At 40.4% G+C, this 24,121-nt stretch overlaps 1 protein-coding gene across 2 annotated transcripts in view; it reads right to left on the bottom strand.

The window, feature by feature from the left end:
* znf574 (zinc finger protein 574) overlaps positions 1-24,121 on the bottom strand; it is a 50,389-nt gene extending 26,268 nt beyond the window's left edge. Inside the window, exons 1-3 of one of the 2 annotated variants that reach the window (XM_034221556.1) lie at positions 24,071-24,121; positions 16,055-16,230; positions 864-1,956 (exon numbers count right to left, since the gene is read on the bottom strand). In XM_034221556.1, the coding sequence (XP_034077447.1) occupies positions 864-1,956; positions 16,055-16,228 (1,267 nt within the window). In that variant the 5' untranslated portion in view covers positions 16,229-16,230; positions 24,071-24,121. Of the gene's footprint in view, positions 1-863; positions 1,957-16,054; positions 16,231-19,172; positions 19,243-24,070 lie in introns of those variants that run through there. The other variant, XM_034221557.1, reaches the window with a different exon arrangement.

Raw genomic sequence — 24,121 nt, 5'->3', positions numbered from 1 at the left:
GTCAGCTGATCAATCTTATATATTGTTTGATGTACAGAATACCAATACACAGATAGATCTGCAAATAAGGTCACTGGTTCAATCGGTTCAACGTATTGAAGTGGATGTAAGTCACTTTGGGTAAAGCGTAGGCCGAATGCCTTTTAATGTAGTGAAGACAAAGACGTTCAAAACAAACTGTGGAAGAAAAACCGTAAAAACATTTCAAACAACAACTAATCTAATCGGACATAATAACATACATTATATTATAAATAGTTGTATTTTGTTCTCTTACTTTGTTGTATCTATACATCATTATACACTTAAAAGGTAGGGTAGGTAAGAATGGAGAAACCAGCTCGAGTGCGCTAGAATTTGAAAATACACAACCAGAAAAAATCTGCCCCTTCCTTCAGACTTCCTTACAGAGTCCCTCCTCCAACACACACGAAAGCGCACATGACCAATGAGGGCACGAGATAAGTGTGTGCACAGATGGAAGGCTGACAGGCAGGTAGGCCATCCAGTTACTTTAGCCGGGCCGGCTCATATGATTGGTCGTGCTTTTTACAGCGCCACGGCTTCCACAGATGAATTTTTTTTTTAATGTATTTATTGTCAAAGGATTTAATATATTCATTGCTATCGGGATGTTAAGAGCATTCCATGGAATATAACAAAAAGTGTTTCTGAAGTGAATTACCTACCCCACCTTTAAGCAAATTACTTTACATTTATCTATCTACATTACACTACATTAGGATTTACACACTCCATTCTTCTCTGGCTCTTTTGAACATTAATTTTGACTTCAAAGAAAATCCAAAAAGTTAAATAATCAAAAAAGAAAATTGCAATTTAAAATCAAATCATTTTCTGACCTTTGAGTGGACTCGAGCCGCTGAGGATCCTCAAGGAGAGCCTGCTTCTCTTAAAAGGGGGTGATCCTGACTCACTAGCGGAGGCGAGGGGGGAGAGCAGCCGCTTGGAGTTCTGCACTGCCGCCTGAGCTAAAGCCTCGACTGTTTCCTCACTCGTTTCAACTCCATCCACCACCTCCTCCGTGCCTGAAGTGAAGCGGTGCTGCCTGCGATGGTACAGGAACTGGGTAGTGTTCATGAAGCTCTCTCCACAGTGGGGGCAGCTGTGAAGTGGCTCCTTTAGATCGTGCTTCTGCTTACGATGGGTTCCCAGCCCCCCCTCGTTGTTGAAGCTCTCCCCGCACTGGGTGCACATGAATAACTCTGGTTGTGTGTAACTTGAAGGCTCAGTTTCCATGGAAGCAGCTACATCCTGGTCCTGCTCCTCAGTGCCGTTTCCCTGAGGACAAGCATCCTCCCCGACCACAGTTTCCTCGCCTTTCTGCCGGTGTTGCTTGCGGTGGTAGAGGAACAGTGTGGTGTTCAGAAAGCTCTCTCCGCACACAGAGCAGCGGTGCAGAGCTTCCTCAAATCCGTGCTGGGTCTTGCGGTGGGACACAAGTTCAGACACCAGGCCGAAGCAAGAGCCGCAGTCCACACACAGGAGCACGGGCTCAGGTTTGGGCTTTTTGTTCACTCCTCTCCTCCTGGGAGAGAAATCCTCCTGAGTAGAGGTGGAAGGGGCCGCCTCAGACACATCAGAGCCCCCTGTAACGAGCTGCCCTTCTTCCAGTTCCTCTTCCTCTCCAACAGGAGTCTCCTCTGGTTCAGGTTTAAGGATTACACTTATCTCCGAACAATCATCTGGATTAAAAGTTGAGCTCTGAGCTGAAGCGGTCTCGGGCTCAGGCTGTGAGTCAGGTTTTGACCTCTGACATGTCTCTTCTTTACGGTGTTGCTGCCAAAGGTCCAGGCTCTTGAAAAGTTCATCACAGTCCCCACACTGGTAGAGGATTCTGGGCTGGTCTGCAGCTTCTGCACTGAGCGCTGTCTGCTTGAGCACAGGTTGAATCTGTGGGACTGCAACTGCCCCCGATATATTTATCACCTGTTGCTGCAAAGACAAGAAAAATACATTATCTTTAATGGATTACTTGTTGCGTAATTTCTGTGCAACACTAATAAAAAGCTGTTTCATGTAAATGCAACCTGCAGTATTTTTCATTTTTCTTTTATGCTTTCTGGCAGATGGGGGATGAGGACTCAGTGATGGGGGTACTGAGGTCAATTAGAGCAGCATGTGTTTTGAGCCAAGTTTCCTCGGAGAGCTCCAGACAGATAAGACCTCCGCCTTGCCGATAACTATCAGAGTCCCATCAGGGTTGAACGGGCCACGCGGTTTTACCTCCGCTCCCTCAATCTATCCGGATGATAAAACCTGAGCATCAAGGTCGAGGTTAAAGACGTCTGAAACTGTCTCAATTACGACGAGTTCAATATGTCTCACATACTTTAAAGATTCATGGGCTTTTGTTTTAGCATTCCAGGGATGTGAATACTAAAAGGCCAGCGCAATTCAATGTGTTCCTTCACACACAGTTTAAAAACACAAGAATCATAGAGGCATAAAGGGAGTTGTGTGAAATCGGAGAACCGGGTGAACGATCTGAAGCTTTAAAATAGGTGCCTAGACACTAAACAGAAAGTATTTACAAGAAATACTACAAACACATGTGTGTGTTTTACAGCAACATTACAGGCTAAAAAATAGGGATGGGAATTTGAAAGCAAATGTATATTCGAATATTCGACCCCCAAGATTAACCGAAATGTACATATCCTATAATAAAAAAGAAAATGTGGGAAAAGATTTTACAAAATTTAAAAATTTTAAAATTTTATTTTGAAAAATAAATAAATACATGTTGAAATAAGTATAGAAACCAAGTCGAATTTGTCAAATGTATTGAGCTGGTGATCACAGTTTGAACAGTTGGCCTACAGCTTTCATGCTTAAAACATAACTTGGTTTTCAAATGAAAGAGGGATCAAACACGAACAACATAACGGGTTAGGGTAACGTAACCCTATTACAACAGAGATCAGCAACCTATAACAGGGCCTAAGCACAGAATGCAGCTATTCAATACTCATTCTTGTTTGAGAATATGAGCATGTCTACTCAGGCGAGAGGCGGGTGCGAAGGCGATTTACAATCAGGCCAGCTGTAGAGAAGACCCTCTCAGCTGGAATTTGGGCATAAGATGAGGTTTGAGTCTGCGTGATCTGCGTGTAGGGAGGGGCAGCAGCCATATCGTTAGATAGAACTAGCTAGATCTGATGGATTTGGACATAAACGCGAGTGAAGTATAACCGGACGCGAGAGAGAGATCAGCACCTGCAGCTCTGCCCGCTGTCAGGGACCGGTGAGTGGAGCAAAACACACATTTAGACCTAACACACTTAGCTATGGCACTGTCGTATACATTGAATTATTCCATTTGATAATATGTAATCAACTTAGGCACCCCTCCCAAAAAAGAAAAACAAAATATATATTCATATTCGAATACCTGAATCATTTCGAATAATCGTTCCCATCCCTACTAAAAAAACACCTAACACTCACTAAATACCCTTACTTCAGTCTAAAATTGGATTAAAATAGGAAACATAAGCAGAGATATCGGACAAAATGAAAATAAGCACCAATAAGTAGACACCAACCATCATTCAGATTGTACTCGTAGAGACTTGGCTTTACTGTCTGAAATAAGTATCAAGGATTATTTCGTCCTTGTGCAGAATAAATGATAACTAGAAGTGCCATTGATGATAATCCAAGGTTGAATATTACACATCATCGTGTCACATCTGAGGATTAGGTAACGGTGTCTTTCTTTCTTTCGTGAGAATCGTTAGTTTCTTCCCAACAAAGCGCACATTTTGTGGTGGAGAACATAACATTGTTATCTCTAAAGCAGATCCTGACAAACGGCTTTGTTATCAACATCACTCATGTCTGTAATGGAGCATAAAAATCAGGATTAGTCCAGATCAAGATCGATGTTTTGACTCATAGTGAATGTAAAGAATGCTTTTTATCTAACGGCTCTACACAATGATGGACTTAAAAGCAGACAGATATGAGCCCTTTGTAAATCTGTAATCTAGGCAGGACTGAATCTGGTGGAAAAACCATTACACATTTAACACACCGAGGACGCTCACAATACATAATAATGTTTCTGTAAATCTTCCTTTTACATCTCTAGCATGCACAAAACGGCAATATTCCCAGATACAGCTCAACAAATCCCACAACGAAAAACAGTCTTTGTTATTCGACTAGACAGGGTTCATACACTTTTTCACCAATGATTTTCAATGACTTTTCCATGACTTCTCAATGACCTTTACCTAATTTTCCATGACCAAAATAATAACTCTTTCTCAGCGTACCACTGAAAATGGTTTATTTTAACATGGAACAGGAAAATAAGGTCTAAATATGAAGCATGTTGTGCCTATCTAAAAAAATCAAATAGTAGGCTTACTAGCTTCTACAGGCTAAAGCAACTAAAATCTCACCAGCAAAATACCTCGACAGTTACATTTTACGTTTCAATACTATACGATACAGTATTTATTATCATTATAGTATTACTATTTCGGCGATTAGATCAAATATAAATTATATTTGATGCAACTTTAGTTACATTTCCATGACTTTTCCAAAACTTTGGGAAAAATATTGTTTTCCATAACTTTCACAGGGCCTGGAATTAGCATTTTGAATTTCCATGACTTTTCCAGGTTTTTAATGACCGTAAGAACCCTGACTAGAGAAAGGCTTGAAAAAAAGTGAGTTATCCCTCACTTTGATAACTGAACCTGCGATGTTAAAATGCTTCAAAATTAAGCACTTGTGATTATGCTTATTATGATAATTGATATTATGATATATGTGATTATTATAATGGACAGGTCTAAACCTTTGTGAATGAAGCGTTCACCTTGTTCAAGTAAAAAACTTGGACAGCCTTTAAAATCATGCTAAATGTACTTTTTGATGTCTTTTATACATAAACATGTGTCCCCGGTGTGTCAGGGAACTCACGCAGCGTCAGAAAATAAAACCCTCTCTCTTTTCCTCCGTACCTAAATCTCTAAAAACGGGGCTACAACGGAGCTGATCCAGATTTGCGTCCGATATGACGTAATATCGGAAATGTGGACCCACGGCCCTATCAGAAAGTTGCCATCAGAAACAATGCCCGACTGTTTTGGACGTAATATGGTCGGTGTTTACATTAGCATCGCTAACACTCAGAGCTAACCTGTACTGGAGAGCATGTGTGTGAAGAAGCAGGAAGTAAAAAGGAACTCACCTTGTGGTATAACCGGCAAGAGAGAAAGCCTTTGAGCTCCAAACTGTTTCAGAGAGAATCCTTGATAATCCATGATATGGCGTTTCATCACGGCAGCATTTAGTTTAGACAATAGCTGCTGGGTCCCGCATGAGCTCAGCCCCCTCCTTTTTATTTTATCAATTTTTTTAAGCTTTATACCCAAAATCAGCACTTTTGAAACAGGAAGTGAAATAGAGGGATATGGCTAGAATGAGTGATCTGTTTGGTATTTGGAGCAAAACACTTCATAGACATGTTTTTAATATATTTTTATTAGTGCTGTCAAAATTATCGCGTTAACGGCGGTAATTCATTTTTTGCGTTAAAATATTTAACGCATTTAACTTATGTGCAGAATGGCCCGCCCCATATGTTCCACCAGTGGCAGCGCCAGGGTATGGCTGGGGTAGGCTACACCCATACCAAGAAATGGCTTAGCCCCACCATGAAAAATTATGTTAAAGTAAGCAAAATAAAGTCTGCCAACTCGCGCGGAGTAAATTGCACAGACAGCAGTTAGTAAGATTGATTTCAGTAGCCACGGTTTTGAAAATGTTTGTCACGTAGTGATCGTCTTCTCAATAGAACATCTTTGATAATGTCTTCTGGCCAATCAGAATCAAGATAACGGCGTGGTGTTGTTGCAGGAAGTCCCGACGGAGAATACTTTTGTTGTAGTACAGGGGTGCGCATAACTGGTACGCAGGTTATGTGCGTAATCTGAAATGCGTACCGTCACTTGTGTCACAAAGCGCATTTGCGTACCGACGTACTTCTTAGATCACCGGACGACAGAGTCGGTCTCCGTGTGCACAGACAGGGCTGCTGTTAACGTCGGTCTGTACAACGAAATTGTGCCAAAACTACGCCAACCGGCTGCGGAGGGAGACTCCCCCCCTTTCACTGGAGAACTGCGCTAAAACAGCTGATCACAACGTTCACACTCTGTGGTCACGAAGTACTCCACTAGCCCCCCCCCCCCCCCCCTCTGTCGACTTTCCTGAAGTACTCCCCCGTTGATAGAAATCAACACGTAATGAATTAAGACCCCACGGTTTGATGATTGATAGGTGTGTGGGCTAACTTTCATTTTGACACACAGAACAATGTTATAATAAACATAGATACTGTATGTTAAATGGATATATCCGCCTTCTTTCATTTATCTTTCCATTCCCACAACAATATACATAAATAAATGGCATATTTTGGACATAGTTCGAATGGTGATTAATCATGATTAATTAATTTTTAAGTTGTGATTAATCGGATTAAAATTTGTAATCGTTTGACAGACCTAATTTTTATATATCTGAGACCTATGCTATTGCCTAAAAATAGCAGGATATGTGCACTTTAAATGGAGAGCCAGTTTTTGGGGGGGTTTTAAAGACATTACATTATTATCACAACAGCCACTGAAAAGAAGAATATATTGACTTCCTGTAGGCTTGGAATAATAAGCCCTGTATTGGAATCAAATAACACTTGACCACGGAGCTGATTTATTACACTTTTCAGAACTAAGAAATTAATTAAAGCTTTCAGAGAGCAGCCCTGGGGCTAAATGTGATATCCAAATAACCTAATCCTTATTTGAGCGCCTCTAAGTAAGAGCAGGGTGAAGGAACACGTTGAGTGCTCTTCATGTCTTATCATCATATCATATGCCCCTTTCACACCAAGGCTTTTCCCGTTCTTTTCTGGTTCGGAACCGGTTCTTAGGGTCAGCTCCCGCTCTGTTCACACCGCTCAGAGCCTGACTGGTGCTGCGTCATCGTTTGCGTCATGACCTAACCGTTTGCGTGCCTGCTTCATAAAGCCAAACCTCGCGGAAAACCCTCACATCGACAACAACAACAATGGCCGATTGTATTGAAGCGCTACTCGGAAGAAATGGGACCAACTTTACAGTCGTTACATGCTACATTCAAGTAGTGTTGTCACGATACCAACATTTTGGTTTCGATACTGATACCAAGTCAAGAATTATTTTCATGATCGATACAATTGTAGTTTCTGTTAAGTGTTTTCTTACAACATGGTCTCTTCTTTATACTTGAGTTTATGTGATTTCTTTGATAGTTAACTTTATATTTTATTAACATGTAATAGTACAGTCCTCTGCCAAGGACAAGCAACAAGAGGAATCAAAACAGGAGAAAGACACAACACATCGCGCAGAAAACCCTGAAGAATTATCACTGCACCCGCCTGAGGAATGTTCTGATTATGAGAGACACATGGAGGAGTCTCCACTGCCCGTCGCCCGTCACCCCCCCCCCTGTCAACGCCTTTGAGGATACTCCGTTCACCCTTTCACCCTCGCCCACCCTCCTGGGGATCGTTGAACACATGAAGGAGATACAGAGGGTTGGCACCGATTCCTTCCTGGAGTTCAAAGACCAAACTAAGGCGATACACAGGGCTGGCACCATGTCCTTTACCCCCGCTCCTCAACGACGCCCACCAAAATCACCGCAGAGACGCGCACCATCTCCCCCGTCTTCATCACCGTGCCTACGTCAACCACCTCCCCCCCCTGGCAGCATGTCCTCTACCCCCGCACCATCTCCCACGTCTCCATCACCGTGCCTGCGTCGGCCGCCTCCCCTCCCTTCGAGAGGGCATCTGCAGTCTCCGAAGCCTGATAAGGATGTGTGTGTACTAAACGCTGCAAACTGATATTTGCTGGGTCCAGGCTCAAGGGCGTATGGCACTCTCAACTCTTTCCAGGACATGCCAGGGCCCTGCCTGCCTATAGCTTTGCCGATATCTGTGTTGATAGGTAATAGATTAAGAGCGGTGAATCATCTTAGAAACAGGAAGCGCTCAAACGCTTGTGTGAGTTTATCTAATTTAGCAGTGATTCCATGTCAGCCACAGCTTGTTACAAAAACATGACTGATAGTGTGTTTAACAAACTTAAACTAGCTTTATTAAATGTCAGGTCTTTGGCAGGAAAAACATTTTTAATCAATGATTTTATCACTGAGCACAATCTCGATTTTATGTTTTTAACGGAAACATGGATTGAACAAAATAACAGTGCAGCTGTTCTTATCGAATCAACCCCTCCCAACTTTAGTTTTATGAGTCAGGAAAGAATGCATAAGAAAGGGGGTGGAGTTGCTATTCTGTTCAATGATTCCCTTCAATGCAGGAAGACATCTTATGGGAACTTTGCTTCTTTTGAATATGTGGCCCTTCAGCTGAAATGCTCCTCTCGAGCCCTGTTCCTAAATATCTATAGACCACCAAAATACTGTGCAAGCTTTTTTGATGACTTTACTGAACTGCTGTCTATAGTGTGTATTGACTTTGACCGTCTAGTCATTGTTGGTGATTTTAACATCCATGTTGACAACCCCCAGGACAGAGGGGCTAAAGAACTGTTTTGTGTTCTTGATAGCTATGGACTGACTCAGCATGTGACGGAGCCCACGCACAATAAGGGGCACACTCTGGACTTAATTATCTCAAAGGGTCTGAATATCTCTAAGGTTGTGGTGACTGATGTTGCACTCTCTGACCATTCCTGTGTTTTCTTTGAGAGCTCTATTTCTGTTCACAAAAATGTTCAAAAAGAGGTAACCACAAAGCGATATTTAACTGAAAATACTAGGGAAATGTTTACTCAGAATTTTTCTTCCACACTTGCCCCTGCTAACATCTCAGTAAAGGAGCTAGTAGATCATTTTAATTCAAAAATTAAAAATGTTATAGATGCCATTGCTCCAACTAAGGTAAAGGAAGTGTCTGGCAAGAAAATATCTCCATGGAGAAAGGCCATGAGCGTGAAAACAGAAAAAAGAGAATGTCGAAAAGCTGAACGCAGGTGGCGAAAAACAAATCTCCAGGTTCACTTTGAAATCTATAAAGAGAGACTTGGCCTTTATAATTTGGAATTGAAAAATGCACGACAATCGTTCTTCTCTGACATCATTACCAAAAACAAAAACAACGCACGTGCCTTGTTTGCTACCGTCGACAGACTAACTAACCTCCCAGTGTCAGTAGCCTCTGAATTTCTATCCACCAGGGCGTGCAATGATTTTGCCTCCTTCTTCACTGACAAAATTCAGAAAATCAGACAAGCAGTCAGTGCCTCTGCATCAGGAACAGCAAATGTGTCGTCTCTGTGTCCACCTAACATCAATTCAAACACCATGACACAATTCCATCAGATTAATGATAAAAACCTAGAGGACATTATACAACTTCTGAAATCCTCCTCCTGCTGCCTTGATATTATTCCAACAGGATTTTTCAAAGATGTTTTTCCTTGCATGGCCTCAGATCTACTTCATATAGTAAACAAATCTCTTCACTCAGGTATTTTTCCACAGGCCCTGAAAACTGCAGTCATTAAACCGCTCTTAAAAAAGAATAATCTAGATGCTTCAGTAATGAACAATTACAGGCCCATATCAAACCTCCCATTTCTAGGTAAAATCATTGAAAAAGTTGTTTTTCAACAGTTGAGTAATTTCTTGCATTTAAATAGCTGTTTGGATGTGTTCCAGTCAGGCTTTCGTCCAAACCACAGCACTGAGATTGCTCTTGTAAAGGTCTTTAATTACATCCACTTAAACACAGACAGTGGCAGAACTTCAGTGTTAGTATTATTAGATATCAGTGCTGCGTTTGACACTGTTGACCACAGCATATTACTAGACCGACTGGAAAACTGGGTGGGACTTTCGGAAACAGTTCTGAATTGGTTTGAATCCTACTTAAAGGACAGAAACAACTTTGTTTCTATAGGTAAATACACATCTGAGTTGACAAATATGACATGTGGGGTACCTCAAGGCTCCATCTTGGGGCCTCTTCTCTTTAACATCTACATGCTACCACTGGCTCAGATAATGAAGAACAACAAAATAAGTTACCATAGCTATGCAGATGACACACAAATTTACGTAACAATTTCACCAGGAGACTATGCTCCAATTCAAACACTGAGTAAGTGCATTGAACACATCAATGACTGGATGTGTCAGAACTTTCTCCAATTAAACAAAGATAAAACTGAGGTAATGGTTTTTGGAGCCAAGGCAGAACGTATAAAAGTTAGCGCTGAGCTTCAGTCTGCAATGTTCAAAACAACAGATAAAGCCAGAAATCTAGGTGTAGTCATGGACTCTGACCTGAGTTTCAACAGTCACATTAAAACAGTTACTAAATCAGCCTACTATCACCTAAAGAATATATCTAGGATTAAAAGACTAATGTCACAGCAGGATTTGGAAAAACTTGTCCATGCTTTTATCTTCAGTAGACTCGACTACTGCAATGGTGTCTTTACAGGTCTCACTAAAAAATCTATTAGGAAGCTGCAGCTAATTCAGAACGCTGCTGCTCGAGTCCTCACTAACACTAAGAAAGTGGATCACATCACTCCTGTTCTGAAGTCTTTACACTGGCTTCCTGTGTGTCAAAGAATAGATTTCAAAATACTGCTGCTGGTTTATAAAGCACTGAATGGTTTAGGCCCAAAATACATTTCTGACCTCCTGCTAAATGATGAACCACCCAGATCTCTCAGGTCTTCAGGGACTGGTCAGCTTTCTGTTCCCAGAGTCAGAACTAAACATGGAGAAGCAGCGTTCAGTTATTATGCTCCAAATATCTGGAACAAACTCCCAGAAACCTGCAGGTCCGCTGCAACTCTGACTACTTTTAAATCCAGGCTGAAGACTTTTCTTTTTGTCACTGCTTTTAGGCAAGGCAAGGCAAGGCAAGGCAAGTTTATTTATATAGCACTTTTCAACACAAGGCAATTCAAAGTGCTTTACAAAAAATGAAAGAGATTAAGAAAATGGCATTTAAAATCAGTCATTAAAAAGAAAAGCTAATAAAATAAACATTAAAAGAAAAAATACATGGATAAAATGTAATTGAACTATTCATATCTTAGACTGCACTGTAACTTTTATCCATGTATTTTTTCTTTTAATGTTTATTTTATTAGCTTTTCTTTTTAATGACTGATTTTAAATGCCATTTTCTTAATGTCTTTCATTTTTTGTAAAGCACTTTGAATTGCCTTGTGTTGAAAAGTGCTATATAAATAAACTTGCCTTGCCTTGCCTTACAGTAATATAAATAATTATTGACAAAATGTACATTGCAGATGTTAGCCACATTGGTAAGTTAGCTAAAAAGATAGCCATATTAGACAGTTATCTTTGCCATTAATTGCCGAGGCGCAGCGGCAGTTGCACTCCCACTTTCAGCCATGCTTCTCGTTTTCTCACATGCTCTGGCAGCTAGCTAGAGCGTGCTTGAGAAAGGGGAGGCACTTAGAGCGTGCTTGAGAGGGGAGGGACTGCAGGCACGGCTGCAGTGCAGGGAGTAGAAGCAGAGCGCTGAACACACGCGAACATATTAAAACGGCGCTTTCTCACCGGAGACTTTTCCCCGTCATTCTTAAAGTACCGATACTAATGAAACGGAGGAATCGTAACGTTTTTAACTGCAGGGTATCGCGGTACCTTTCAAGTATCGGTACACCGTGCAACAATACATTCAACTTCAACGACGATTCCGTAGGAGAAAGAAGGTAAATATACATCCTATTCGATGGCGTTAGAGCTAGCTGTTGTTAGCCTCTGCATGCGCTCAAAATACCCAGCTTTGCAGCATTAATTACTATGGTATAACATTAAAACTGATGCCCCCGCCTCCGACGTAAGCGTGACGTATGCGGTGCTTGCTTTCTAGACCGACAACTTTTTGGTGCTTGAAACGAACCGGATTCCGGAGCTTAGAGGCGGCTCCGCTGCGGTGTGAACAGGAAAAACCGGTGCTTTTCAAGCTCCAGCTCCGAACCGGCCCTGGAACCGCGTTGATGTGAAAGGGGCATTAGTTACCCTCCATTTCAGCACTCGTCTGAAGAAAAGGGAAAAGAGCTCTTTACATCCATTTAAGAAATAAATTTAAGTATTATATATAAACTGTAGACTGGGATTACTTCACCATCAACAGCCAAACCCTTTTAAACTGTGCAGCATCAATACTCACTAATACTCCACTGTATATATTGTGATATACATGTAATGTAGCGATATAATGTACACATTACATTCAATATACATATTTTTTTCTATTTCATTGTATCTTTTTTCGGAAATTTTTACTTTAACTGTTTATTTTTATATAATGATCTCAATTAAAACAAATATACAACACCTTTTTGTATTAACTTCTTAAGTTTATGAAAATATTCACATTCTATTTTATCATTTATTGGTCATTTTAATCTAATTGATGTTTAAATAAAAAATCTTTATTTAGTTTTTTTAATGGACTATTTTATTCTAACTTCTTACGTTTATATAATTATCTAAACTCTATGTTATTTTTTTGCACATCCCTACCTTAACTTCTCATGTTTATACAAATATCTGCCTTCTATATTATTTTGGAATGGACATTTTAGTTATTTATTCATTTAAACTTGTATTTATTTAATTGTAAAAGGGCACATCTGTCACAAAACCCCATTTCCCCCGGGGTAAATAAAGCATTCTCATTATGTCACATTATGTATACTGACATTATGATAATCTAAGAAGTCAGGATGCTTGAAATAACTCAGTTTACAACGACGTGGGGCCAAGGAAGCCATAAAGAAGCCCGGTTTGAAAGTGTTTCTCTGGCTGATTCATCAAAGCTGAGAAAAGAACAATGAGTGTTCATCACGAGGAAGGCGGGCACTGACTGATGTTTTTCTCAAGCTCTTCTTCCCGTCGGCAACTCAGGCAGCAATTTGCCTGTCATGTGTGTCACCGTGCTTTATGGACATGTGTTGGAGACCAACGAGAGCCGATGACTGTTTTTATCCCTGAAGGACTTTCAGAGGCTGCCATGGGAACTGAGTGAAAAGAAAGATTTCAAGTCGCACCGAAATATGTCAAAGTTAAACGCAGAAACTCGTCTTATTGTTCACCGTTGAAACTCTGCAAATAGAATCTTTGCAGGATCAGAATTAATAGAGCTCGGGATTTTTTATGGATTTCAAAAAATGTATTTCTTTAAGAAAATAAAAGAATATATATATATATATATATATATGTTAATAATTTAGTTTTTGGGAGAAGGGGTGGGATTGAATAAGTGTAAACTTCTTCCCACCCCTTTTCGGATGTGTAATTAAGTAGATTATTTGTTTATAGTATACATAACTTAGAATCAGTAATATTTGTGTATAACAATTTGACACTGCTTAATTTTGTATTGTATAATAATTATCATGGTATATTTTTGTATTATTGTTTTACACATTCAAAATAAATCAAATCAAATCAAATATCAAAATAACTGGACATAATATCTAAAAAATATTTAAATACGATGCAAAAAATCCACGAAATCCTCTCAAATATCATAGGAGCGAAAGCAACTGATTTACATCCTGAATCATAGCCTTCATTTATCACACTGAGGGTCAGGGACAAACCTAATCGTTTAATACTTTTGGAGCATGTACTTGTGCGATTACATGTAAATGTGGCATCCTGGACCTCAAAATGCACGTCTATATTTTACCATATTGCATGCTGTCATATGACCAACACAAATCATTCTCTCCATTAAGCAATGCTCTGACTTCAGAAACAGCTCAACCCGACACTTTATATGCTACAACAGAGCCGATTTAAACCTATAAAACATTCACTGTCAAATCAATTCTGAAATAAAAAAGCCTAATTAAAAAAAAAATCCAGCACTTCATAATCAATTCACTTTCAGCACGGCCACATTTGTGCCTGTTACACCTGTTTGCTTCTCTAGTGACTCATTACTCTGATAAACAAAGTGCTAATGTGTTATTTTGCAGCAGCCCCAGACAGAAAGCAGGTCCAGGTGGCACTCGAGTACTTAGAAAACTGTTGAATAATCTACAGGCCTTAACGCGCAGCCAAAGGCAATTTATCAGAGTACAAGTTAAAAGATCTGACAGATCTCATATTGGTCTTGTATAAGTTCACCAGTATGTGCTCATATGCATATGATTAAGTGTTCATATGCAGGAATCCTGAAGTCAAATGTAATACCTTTTTTTTTAAGACCCTTTCCATACATTTTAAGACCTCATCGTCACTTGGAGTTTTAACCGGTTACCTTGGCGACACACTTTACCTCACATTGACTATATATAGAATTGATTGTCCTTCCTCCTTATCTTCCAGCGTGTCTTCCATCTCCTAACCCTCTTCCAACCATTTAGACGCAGACTTGCATTTCCCCATAACGATGTTTAGCAACCGGCGTAAACGGACCTTCGCGCTATCAAGCAGTGAGCGTGCGATGTCCTGTTCAGATGACGTCAAACCCAACGGGATGCCATCAATAAACTACACAGAATCACACTACACACCTACGCCATGATTACATTCAGGCAGACTGTAGAATACAACCTCTTTGGACCATTCATATACTTATTGAAAACAAGCTACAACATTTAACATTTAAATGTAATACTTTTTAATAGCCTTCATTTTTGCTAATTTGATTTATCAACTTTTAATACTTTTTAAAACCCCGCGGACCCCCCGTCATGTATGCTTTCCATTGACAATTAAAAAAAAAAAGGTGGATTGAAACACAACGCTTTCATCATAATGTCAAGATCTCCACGTACTGAACGCTAAACCTCTGAAACCTAAAGCTCCAACACTAAATCAGACCAAACTATATCGGTGCAGTTAAGGCACTGCCCAACTGTTTGATTTATAAAAGGATTGTAAGGCAGGGGATAACTTAACCTGATGTCCCAATATCTTGCACTTTAGTTGGAGTAGAGCTGATGCAAGCATTACTACCCGGGGGTGGAAATATATGGAGGTTTAAAAACATTTTGAGATAACAAGCGTTTGAATGATAACAACATCAAATACTATATTGTTGTTGAGTTTGACAGTGAGTAGCCTGACTACATTTGATTGATTTGGATTTTACTGATCCGTATTTGTGACATTTTCAGGATGTTCTTGTACAAGAGAGTTGTTATTATACATTTTGTTCTGAATAAGTTATCACGCATTGGTTTTATTACTTGATATCAAATTGGGCTGTATGTGACCCATACATAAAAGGAGTTTGACACCCCTGCTCTATAACCTCCGTGAGTATAGGATGTATTGCAGGATGATTGTAGAAAGACATCTGCATAAACCGAATAAACTTGCAAATATTATAGCTAATTTTCATCCCCCAATAAACACTATCACTTTCTATTCCAAAAAGACACCTATTGGTTATTTTTATGACTGAATTTATGACGTCAACGTGCACCTAAATCAGATTTTAATACGCAGCAACCCCTTGAAATGAGTCAGTCATTAAATTATCGCAAACAACTCAATGTTAAGTGCTCTGATCAAGGTTACTATTGCTATGATGAGTAGCAGAACATTGTGAATTTATTACTAAAGTTATATTTGTCGCTTCAATGTCACTGCCCAGATCTCATTCAAAGGCTTTTATGTGATCACGCTGCTTGTGTCAGACCACACCTGGATTGATGTTAGATTGGTGTTCTTAGGTTCGTCTGCCAGCTAGAATCAAGATGATAAGTGAGTATTTGATTATGTATGAATGCAATAGGGATATGTGCAATAGGGAAAGTGCTGTACCTGTATGTTTCTTGTTTGTTTCTTTGCCATGTGATATGTGATCTCTGTTCTGTATCTATGACTAATTGACCTGAATGTTTTATGTGTATTATCTCGATGCCTAAGACACATTGCTCCTAAGGGAGACAATAAAGCTCTATCTTATCTTATTTACCTGGTTCTGCAGCAGGGGAACAGTGACAGGGCTGGTTGCAGATGTTTCCTGCTGCTCATCCTCAGCAGTGCATGTCAACTGGTGCTGAAGCACTTCTTCCAGGGTGTTGAACTCCTGGTAGCACGGGAAGCACATGTACACCGACGAACTCTCCAGGGCCTCCAGAGCTTCCATGGCTGCCAGGGAATGAGAACAAATTACATTTAAAAAACAGAGCAATGCAAAACTGATTTAGTTCAAAGAGGAAACAGTTCACAAAACCCACCATGCTTAGAATATAGAAAGTAATATCAGAACGTGAGCCTTATACAGATGCCTTCCAACCATTGCATTATATTAAGTTAGGTTGTGAACATTGCCCTCTCCTGATGAAAAGAAGTGCCTGCATATATTATCAAGGCAACAGCTTGGACACAGCGGCAGGAGGCGAACCCCGGGTTGCCAGGATGACTCACCGTGCCTGAGCCTGAGCTAATTGTTATTTTGACCATGCAGGTTGCGGATCAGGTGGAGACCTCGCCAAGTCTCTATTTTCCTGCCAATTCGTGGGCTGAACAGACATTTAGCTCCAACATCAATTAGATATGTGCTGTAATTGGACCCACTGGAAGTGCAGTCTAGCACATGCTGCTGCTGAAAGTAGCTATAATCAAACACAATCTCTGCAATCCGTCCGACTCTCTGGATACCAATCAGACCTCTGACTGCAGCTGCAAAGCTCTCCTTTGAAAAAATAACCATATTAATCAGAGAACCCCTCGAAAGACCAACATATCAATAGCTTTGATTGACACCAAAGTGACACACCTTTGTTGATCATTTTCATTGACAGACAAGGCTATGACTTTAAAGGATAAGGCCGCTGGCAATATTTTACATTTTGTTATTGTCGACAAATCCCATGACAAGAGAAGATCAGTGCGATGTTAGTCTGGCTGTCAATGCTTTGTAACTTCCCCAGTGTGTCGGTGACATCTCATGTGTTCCTACTGACATCTTTAAAAAAGGGATTAAAGATAAAAAAGGAACCTTAGGCGCTTTCACACTGCGGTACTTTTCCCACAAAGGTTCATGTGAACTCAGTTCATGTGAACTCTTTAGTTCGCATGAACTAAGTACAGATCGCGTTCACACTGGAAAAAGTCCCTGGGGGTGAATTAGGCAAATGAAGCCGCTGACGTCACTTGTTCTGCTTTGGGTTTACTGGCAGGCCGCAAACCACTTCACGGCGTATACTGCCACCCGGAGTCCCCGGCCGGAAGTCCCCGGAGTTGGGGACTGGCTTCAGTAGAAGCTGCTGGGACTCCCAGCAGCTTCTACTGAAGCCTTCCGAGTAAATCGCCAGAACGCCGACACCTCCTCATCTCCACCGCTCCCATGTTTTCTTTTGTGTTGCCATAAGTTAGTCTCTCTGCGTTTCTGCGCTGGGCTAATGCTAATGCTAATAATGCTAATGCGAGGATAATAAAATGGCGGCTTCACAAAACTTTTTGGGAGTTTTGCGGGGCGTGGTTTGCAATCCTTCCAGCCAATCAGAAATATAGCTCTTTTCTCACAAAAGAGCCGCTCGAAAGTCCCTGCTCTCTAGCAGGGACTTTGCTGCTCTCTAGCAGGGACTTTCGAGGGGGTAAAAAGGTTCACATGAACTAATTTTAGTACCGGCTCTTTTTGGTGTGAACGCGATAAAAGAGTTCACATGAACTAAGTTCACATGAACCTTTGTGGGAAAAGTACCGCAGTGTGAAAGCGCCTCTTGTCTAAAATAAGTAATTGCCTAAAAAAGTTTTAGAAAAACTAAGAATCAAATAGAGGGTTTTATTGCATTGGGGAAGGTTTTCAGAGGCAGGTTCAGTGATTAAGTGAGTTTTTGAAGCAGCAGAACAGTATTTTTGGGATTAAATCATTGAAAAAGTCATTTTAACTTGAAGTTTCATCTCATCAAATGCAATATTTTGTCTCGCTGAAACATTTTCCACAGTTTTATGAACAACAATGTGGATCTATAACTAATTATCTTGCTACAGTGGCAAAACGTGTTAGTGGGATAACTTTAATGTTGATTTTGGTTTTGTGTGTCTTGTTTATGTATGAAGAAAATATTGAATATAAACGCATAATTTAAACCATAAAATATTGTAATAGTGCCTCATTACCCCCTGTTGGGAAGACAGTCTAGTAGTAGGTGCTTTTTTCTTCACAGCTGAATCTATAATGTCAGGTTGATTGGTCAGATAAGATACATTTGTTGTGCCTTTGTATCTCCAATATGATTTAGAAGAAAGTGAGTAGACTGACTGAATGTGTTACAACTGAGAGATTTTGATCTTTCAAATCTTTATTTGTGACATTTTCAGGATGTACAAAAATATCTATATCTGAGTTATTCTTCTACCTTTGACAAAATCTTTAATGTCAGGTTGAATGGTCAGATTTACACAGAGCCAGCCCGACCCATTAAGCGGCTTAGGGCCCTGCAGCCAGGGCCCCCTAGCAAAAATAAATAAATTCAGTACACCGTCGCCGTGATAAGTATGTTTAATTAATTGTGTTAATATGCCTAGATTGCCTACTCTCAAAGTCGTGTATTATATTATTGAGTCAATAATATAATACATTAACCGATGGCAGGATTGTAATTTCCCGTGTTCAGTGAATGCAACAGAGGCAAGACACCAGACCAACCAGAGAGTTGAATGGAAATTACACATCTGTCTTATTGGCTGACAGGTACCTATCCTGTGAGCTGTGACAATGTTTAAAATAAACTGTCAGTCGGACTCAGAGTTTTTGAAGATGGACATAAGAAAACATTTTCTTAAAAAATACGACAATTCTCAAGAGGTGGCTCACACAACAACCCCAGAGCCACCACTTGAGCCAGGTAAACAAGGTATGTAAATGTCAGTAAACTTCCAAGTTATGCGAACATGTAACGGCCCGTCTACACTACAGGCATCAAAAAATCTTGAAGCTGGGCGTGTCTGAGGCTTGGCGATTTCTCGCGCCCAAGGCGACCAACAACCAATCACATGAATCTCCCGCCCCCGACATACAAAGCAATAGCAATGTTAAAACGAAGTAAACTGGATATAAAATCCCCAAACAGACGAAAACCTACCAGTTTCACCCACTGTCTCTGCCACCTCCCTCCATGCCTGGTTCCTCCGGTTTTTATCCCGGTAAATAGTTCTGGTCGAAAGAACCGGGTGATTTGCTACCGTAATTTCTCGTTTGGAATATGAGGAAATGAACTGCGGTCTGGCTCTCCCAGCTTGCACGCGGTTTGATTGGCTAGCGCTTGTACTGGTGGGATTTGCATAAACGGGATTTGATTGGCCGATGCCAGCTTCGAAAGCATCGGGAGCATCAAAAGTTGAACATTGCTCAACTTTTGATGCTCACGATGCTTGCAAAGCCATGCTCCGCTCCCCAGAATGCAGTTCGTTGAAGATTCAAAATCTTCTACGTCACCCCATTCAAATGAATGGGCGAAGCGTTGAAAGCATTTTTCTATGCCTGTAGTGTAGACGGGCCGTAAGCAAAGCATAAATAACAGCTACGTTGACGTTACTTTGAATCGCGGGGGTAAGCTAAACCATTAGCAAGTAGCTATAGCTAGCCAGAGATATTAAATAAACACTTTGTCATACAATCTAAATGTAATGTTTTTTAGCATTACCTGGTGATTTCAAAGAAAGCTCTCTGGGAAATGTTGACTTACTGTTCGACATGAAGCTAGAAGCTACCTTACAGTACACAGTTGATCCTGAGTCCTGTCAGTTAAAGTGTTTCATAGTTAGCTTAGCTAAGCATAAACCTAGCACTGAAATATATGGATGTTATGTGACAGTATTTCTGAGAAATAGTCACATGAAATGGTGGCATAGTTGCCACTGCTTTACCTTTCAACAGCATGTTTGAACGTATTTGCAGCAGTAAATGTTGCTGTTTCAAGCCCCCAGGAAGTGCGCCGGACTCAGATGAAAATATTCGTGCTGGTCAAACGGCGGTACTACATTTCCGTTTGGTTGCCAGGCCCGGAAACACTTTTTCCCATTGACTTACATGGGGAAAGAGTGGTCTGTAACTTGTTGGATAATTTTTTTTAAACTAAATAAACTACCCAGTATGAACACTTGTATAGCCCTTATTAAAAACCTTCGTTCCTCAAGTTGTAAAAATGTGCTAATAACGTTATTCTGAGAGTTATTTCCCTCTGCATTATGAACGCGCATAATCACGATTATTTGGGTCAATAATTGATATCACGATTATTTTGACGATTATTCATTGACCATTTATTGAACTTTAAAACAAATAATATTTTACCAATAAACAAGATCAACAAATATGTTGGAGCGCACTTCCAAAACCATATAAACATATATTAATATGATAAATAAAAATAAATTAGACCAAAATAAATGAAATCAAATATGTTGCAGTGCACTGCACAACCTACTGAAAACTCCTTAACATATAGCCAACATTTTGGTAAAACATATTCAACATATTCCACTCAGTTAAACGTTGAAGGCTGGCCAACCGTCATGGTCCAGAAGTAACAGGAAATAAATGTTGAACTACAATTTAAGACCAAATAAAAATGTTTAGGCCACCATGGTCACACCATGCTGGTAGGGCTGCTCATGTCATCTCTTAAAGATGTTTTGCAAGAAACACCAGCCTGTTGACATGGTCTGCTTTCAGAGATGAGCGCAGGCAGGGGACGATATTGCCACCTGTACTGAAGACCCTCTCTGAAGAGGAACGTGTGGCAGTGCTGCCACATAGGACACAGGACAAAAAGAAAAGACTCTGAACCCTTTCTTTGCCATTATATAAAATTAGTGTTGCTACAAAAGTATAAATTAGGCTTACTAATAAGACAACTCAGATCTGAAGCTACTCAGGAATCTGCTGCCGAAGTGCAATAAAAGACTAAATTAATAGAATCAAACCCTTTTTTTAGTATACAAATAAATACCTTTTTAAAATAGGATGCAAGCAACACTAGTTTCTTAACCTGAACTGATAACAGACTATAATCAATTTAAGTTTGCATTCTTATACCATTTTGTACAATAACTATAATTAATAAGTTCAAACAAACTCAAACTTACAGCTGATTAATAATGGTATCTAACTTGAGTTTTTATTATATCAAAAACCTGTTGAAATGCTACTGTTATTTTTACTGTCCCCAAAAAGCGCGTCGGCAGCCTCCAGGAATGCTTCTTTCACAACTTCGCCGTCTTTGAAAGACTTCATGTGTTTCTCAAGAACGTGACTGACACGATAAGATGCTCTGGTAGCAGCCTTGCTCTTGTTGTTGGGCCTGGTGAAAATGGACTGCTGTGCATTTAGCTGTGCTCTCAGGCCCCTCCCCTTTTGGGAGCGTAGGGCAGAATTAGGAGGGAATTCCGTCTCGTAGCGTTTGTACACTGTTTTGAAATGCCGCTCCTAAATTACCCTTCTTCGATAAAGCCACGCTCGCATTGCAGATGAGACAGATGGACTTTGAATTGGAATAGATACAAAAATAATCATCCTCCCACTCGGAGTGAAAATTATATATTTTGGGCTTTTTTGCTTCTGCCATAATTGTGGTTGTGTGCGGACTGTCACTGCACTGCCCACTGCCCACCAGCCACGCCGGCCAATCACAAAGCTTTGATGCGTTCAAGTGCATTATTCTGGCACAGGAAGATTATGTTATAGGACATTAACGATAACAGAATATTGTTGTTCTATTTTTTTACACATCTCGCGATCGACTGGGAATCTCCCCGCGACCCTTATTTTTAACGAGTTGCTGTTCTTGTTCTGACATCTTCGCTCGCGCTGAACACATGTCACTCCCACGTGGCCGAGTGGGCTTTTAGGGAGGGGCGAAAGCACACCCAGCAAAATAATCGTATTTTGTCAATTATGCTGTTTTCATAATCGTCACAAGCCATAATCGTAATCGCGATTAAAATACGATTAATTGCACAGCCCTACTGGGTAATTTGTGACGTTTCACTCTCTCAAAAGGTGGGCCATTTTATCATCATGCGCTAATGAGCAGCTCTCATTGAATGAATGAATGAGGCCCCGCCTCCCACGCTGTATCCAGTTCTTATTATACATCCATGGGCTGTTTGGCCACTGACGTTGCCATAACAACACCTGAATTGAAATGTGCAACCTCTTTTTGTGACAGATTTTTGCAAGAAATTATAATTCTTCTGAATGATATTCCTATTGACAGCTAGTTTCTATGTGAACATTATGAGATGGACAGCCAGAGAGAATAAATGAAAAACAGTTATGAAATACCATATGACAAAACAAGAATACAGTTTAAGTGATTTGTAAAATGTCCATAAAGAAAAATCTGTTTACAGTTCTGTTTCATATGGGTGTTGAGAGATGTATCCATAGATCTCTTCATTTTGCTCTCAAAGTGCACCAGATTGATGCTTTTAACTTCAACATTTAAAAAAAAAAAAATCTTCCCGGGGGGGGGGGGGGGGGGGGGGGGGGGGGGGGGGTGCATGCCCCCGGACCTCCCTAGAGGAGGTGAGGACCCCCTAGAGACAAAAATAAAACAAAAGTTGGTTCCGTGTTGTGTGAAGTGAGAACGCGCTAGAGTGAGGGGGGCCCCCAAGCCAAAGCTCGCTTAGGGCCCCCAAAAGTCTAGGGCCGGCCCTGGATTTATACCACTCAGTTTTTGCAAGACGGCTACATTAGATTTATTACATTACATGTCATTTGTTAGACGCTTTTATCCAAAGCGACTTACATACATTCAGTACTGTGGACAATCCCCACAGGAGCAACGACATGCTGACTGCAGTGGGACTCGAGGCCACAGCCTCATACATCTCGTAAAGACCCAGATTTGAAGTGATTTACTTCTGCTTTTAACACATTTACCTGCAAACATCAGTTCCTTTTTTATTTTATTGTTTTCATTGTGCATGTAATCATTAGGCGTGCTTAACATGTGCCATGAATGTTGGTTACATGACATGCAATGTTTAGGTAGCTGTGAGTGTTACAGGGTCAATGTCAGTCCAATATTGACCCAAAATGGGACCTACACACCAGTGGTCAAAATTAATTAAGTGTATTTACTCAAGCACTTAACTACAATTTTGAGGGACTTGTACTTTACTTAAGTATTTAAAATGGTTGCTACTTTGTACTTCTACCCCACTACAATTCAGAGGTTAATAGTGTACTTTTACTACAGTACATTTATATAACATATTTAGTGACTTTGTAGATTTTGATTAATAAAACACTTAAATAAGTATTTAGTATTCTGGAGTAACAGTTGCTTTTGTTACATTCTGCATTTATTCATTAGACAGGTGTACTTAACATGTGATATGTATGTGAGTTGCATGTCTATGGTTACATGACATTCAATGTTTAGGTAGCTGTGAGGGTTACAGGCAGGGTCAATGTCAGTGCGATATTGACTCACAAGGGGACATGGAAAACCAGCAAAATACCAATAATAAAGCCTCATGTTAGCTCATTTGACAGTTTAGCCTGTCTGACCCGAGCTAGTACCTTAGCATCCAGCTAGCATACTGTGTTACCTTTGACCAGTTACTGTGTTGCTAACATGCAACGATAGCCATTTTTCTAGCAAAATGGCTAGCGTTTCCCCGGCGTGGTTAGCTAGCTCTCTTGCTATATCGGAAGCTAATCAAACAACCGTGAGAACATGTATTTATAGCAGGGAGCTGTAGCTACATTAGCCGGTGTCTAAACCACTTTTTGCCGCTTGGACCAGTGGTGCCTAGTTTCTGGTAGAAGGAGAAGAAGAAGAAGAAAAGACACGAAGAAGGAGGGCGGGATACGCTTCTTCGGTGGTGTAATGGCGGCGACAGACTTAAAGTTACCATTAGCTGTCTCCCCCCGTCGAGAAACTCCATAACATGAATATCAATGAGCTATATCTCACCGAAACAGTAGCATTTATGTACAAATAAGTCAAATAAATGCAACATTACTCACCGCACTCAGACGTTACCAGTCGAGGAAATAGGACAACAACTTCAGTTTTTT

Source organism: Gymnodraco acuticeps, unplaced genomic scaffold (assembly GCF_902827175.1).
Source record: "Gymnodraco acuticeps unplaced genomic scaffold, fGymAcu1.1, whole genome shotgun sequence".
Taxonomy (NCBI): Eukaryota; Metazoa; Chordata; class Actinopteri; order Perciformes; family Bathydraconidae; genus Gymnodraco; species Gymnodraco acuticeps.
Note: the sequence above shows the minus strand (reverse complement) of the source record. Positions and strands in the feature narration are given on the sequence as shown.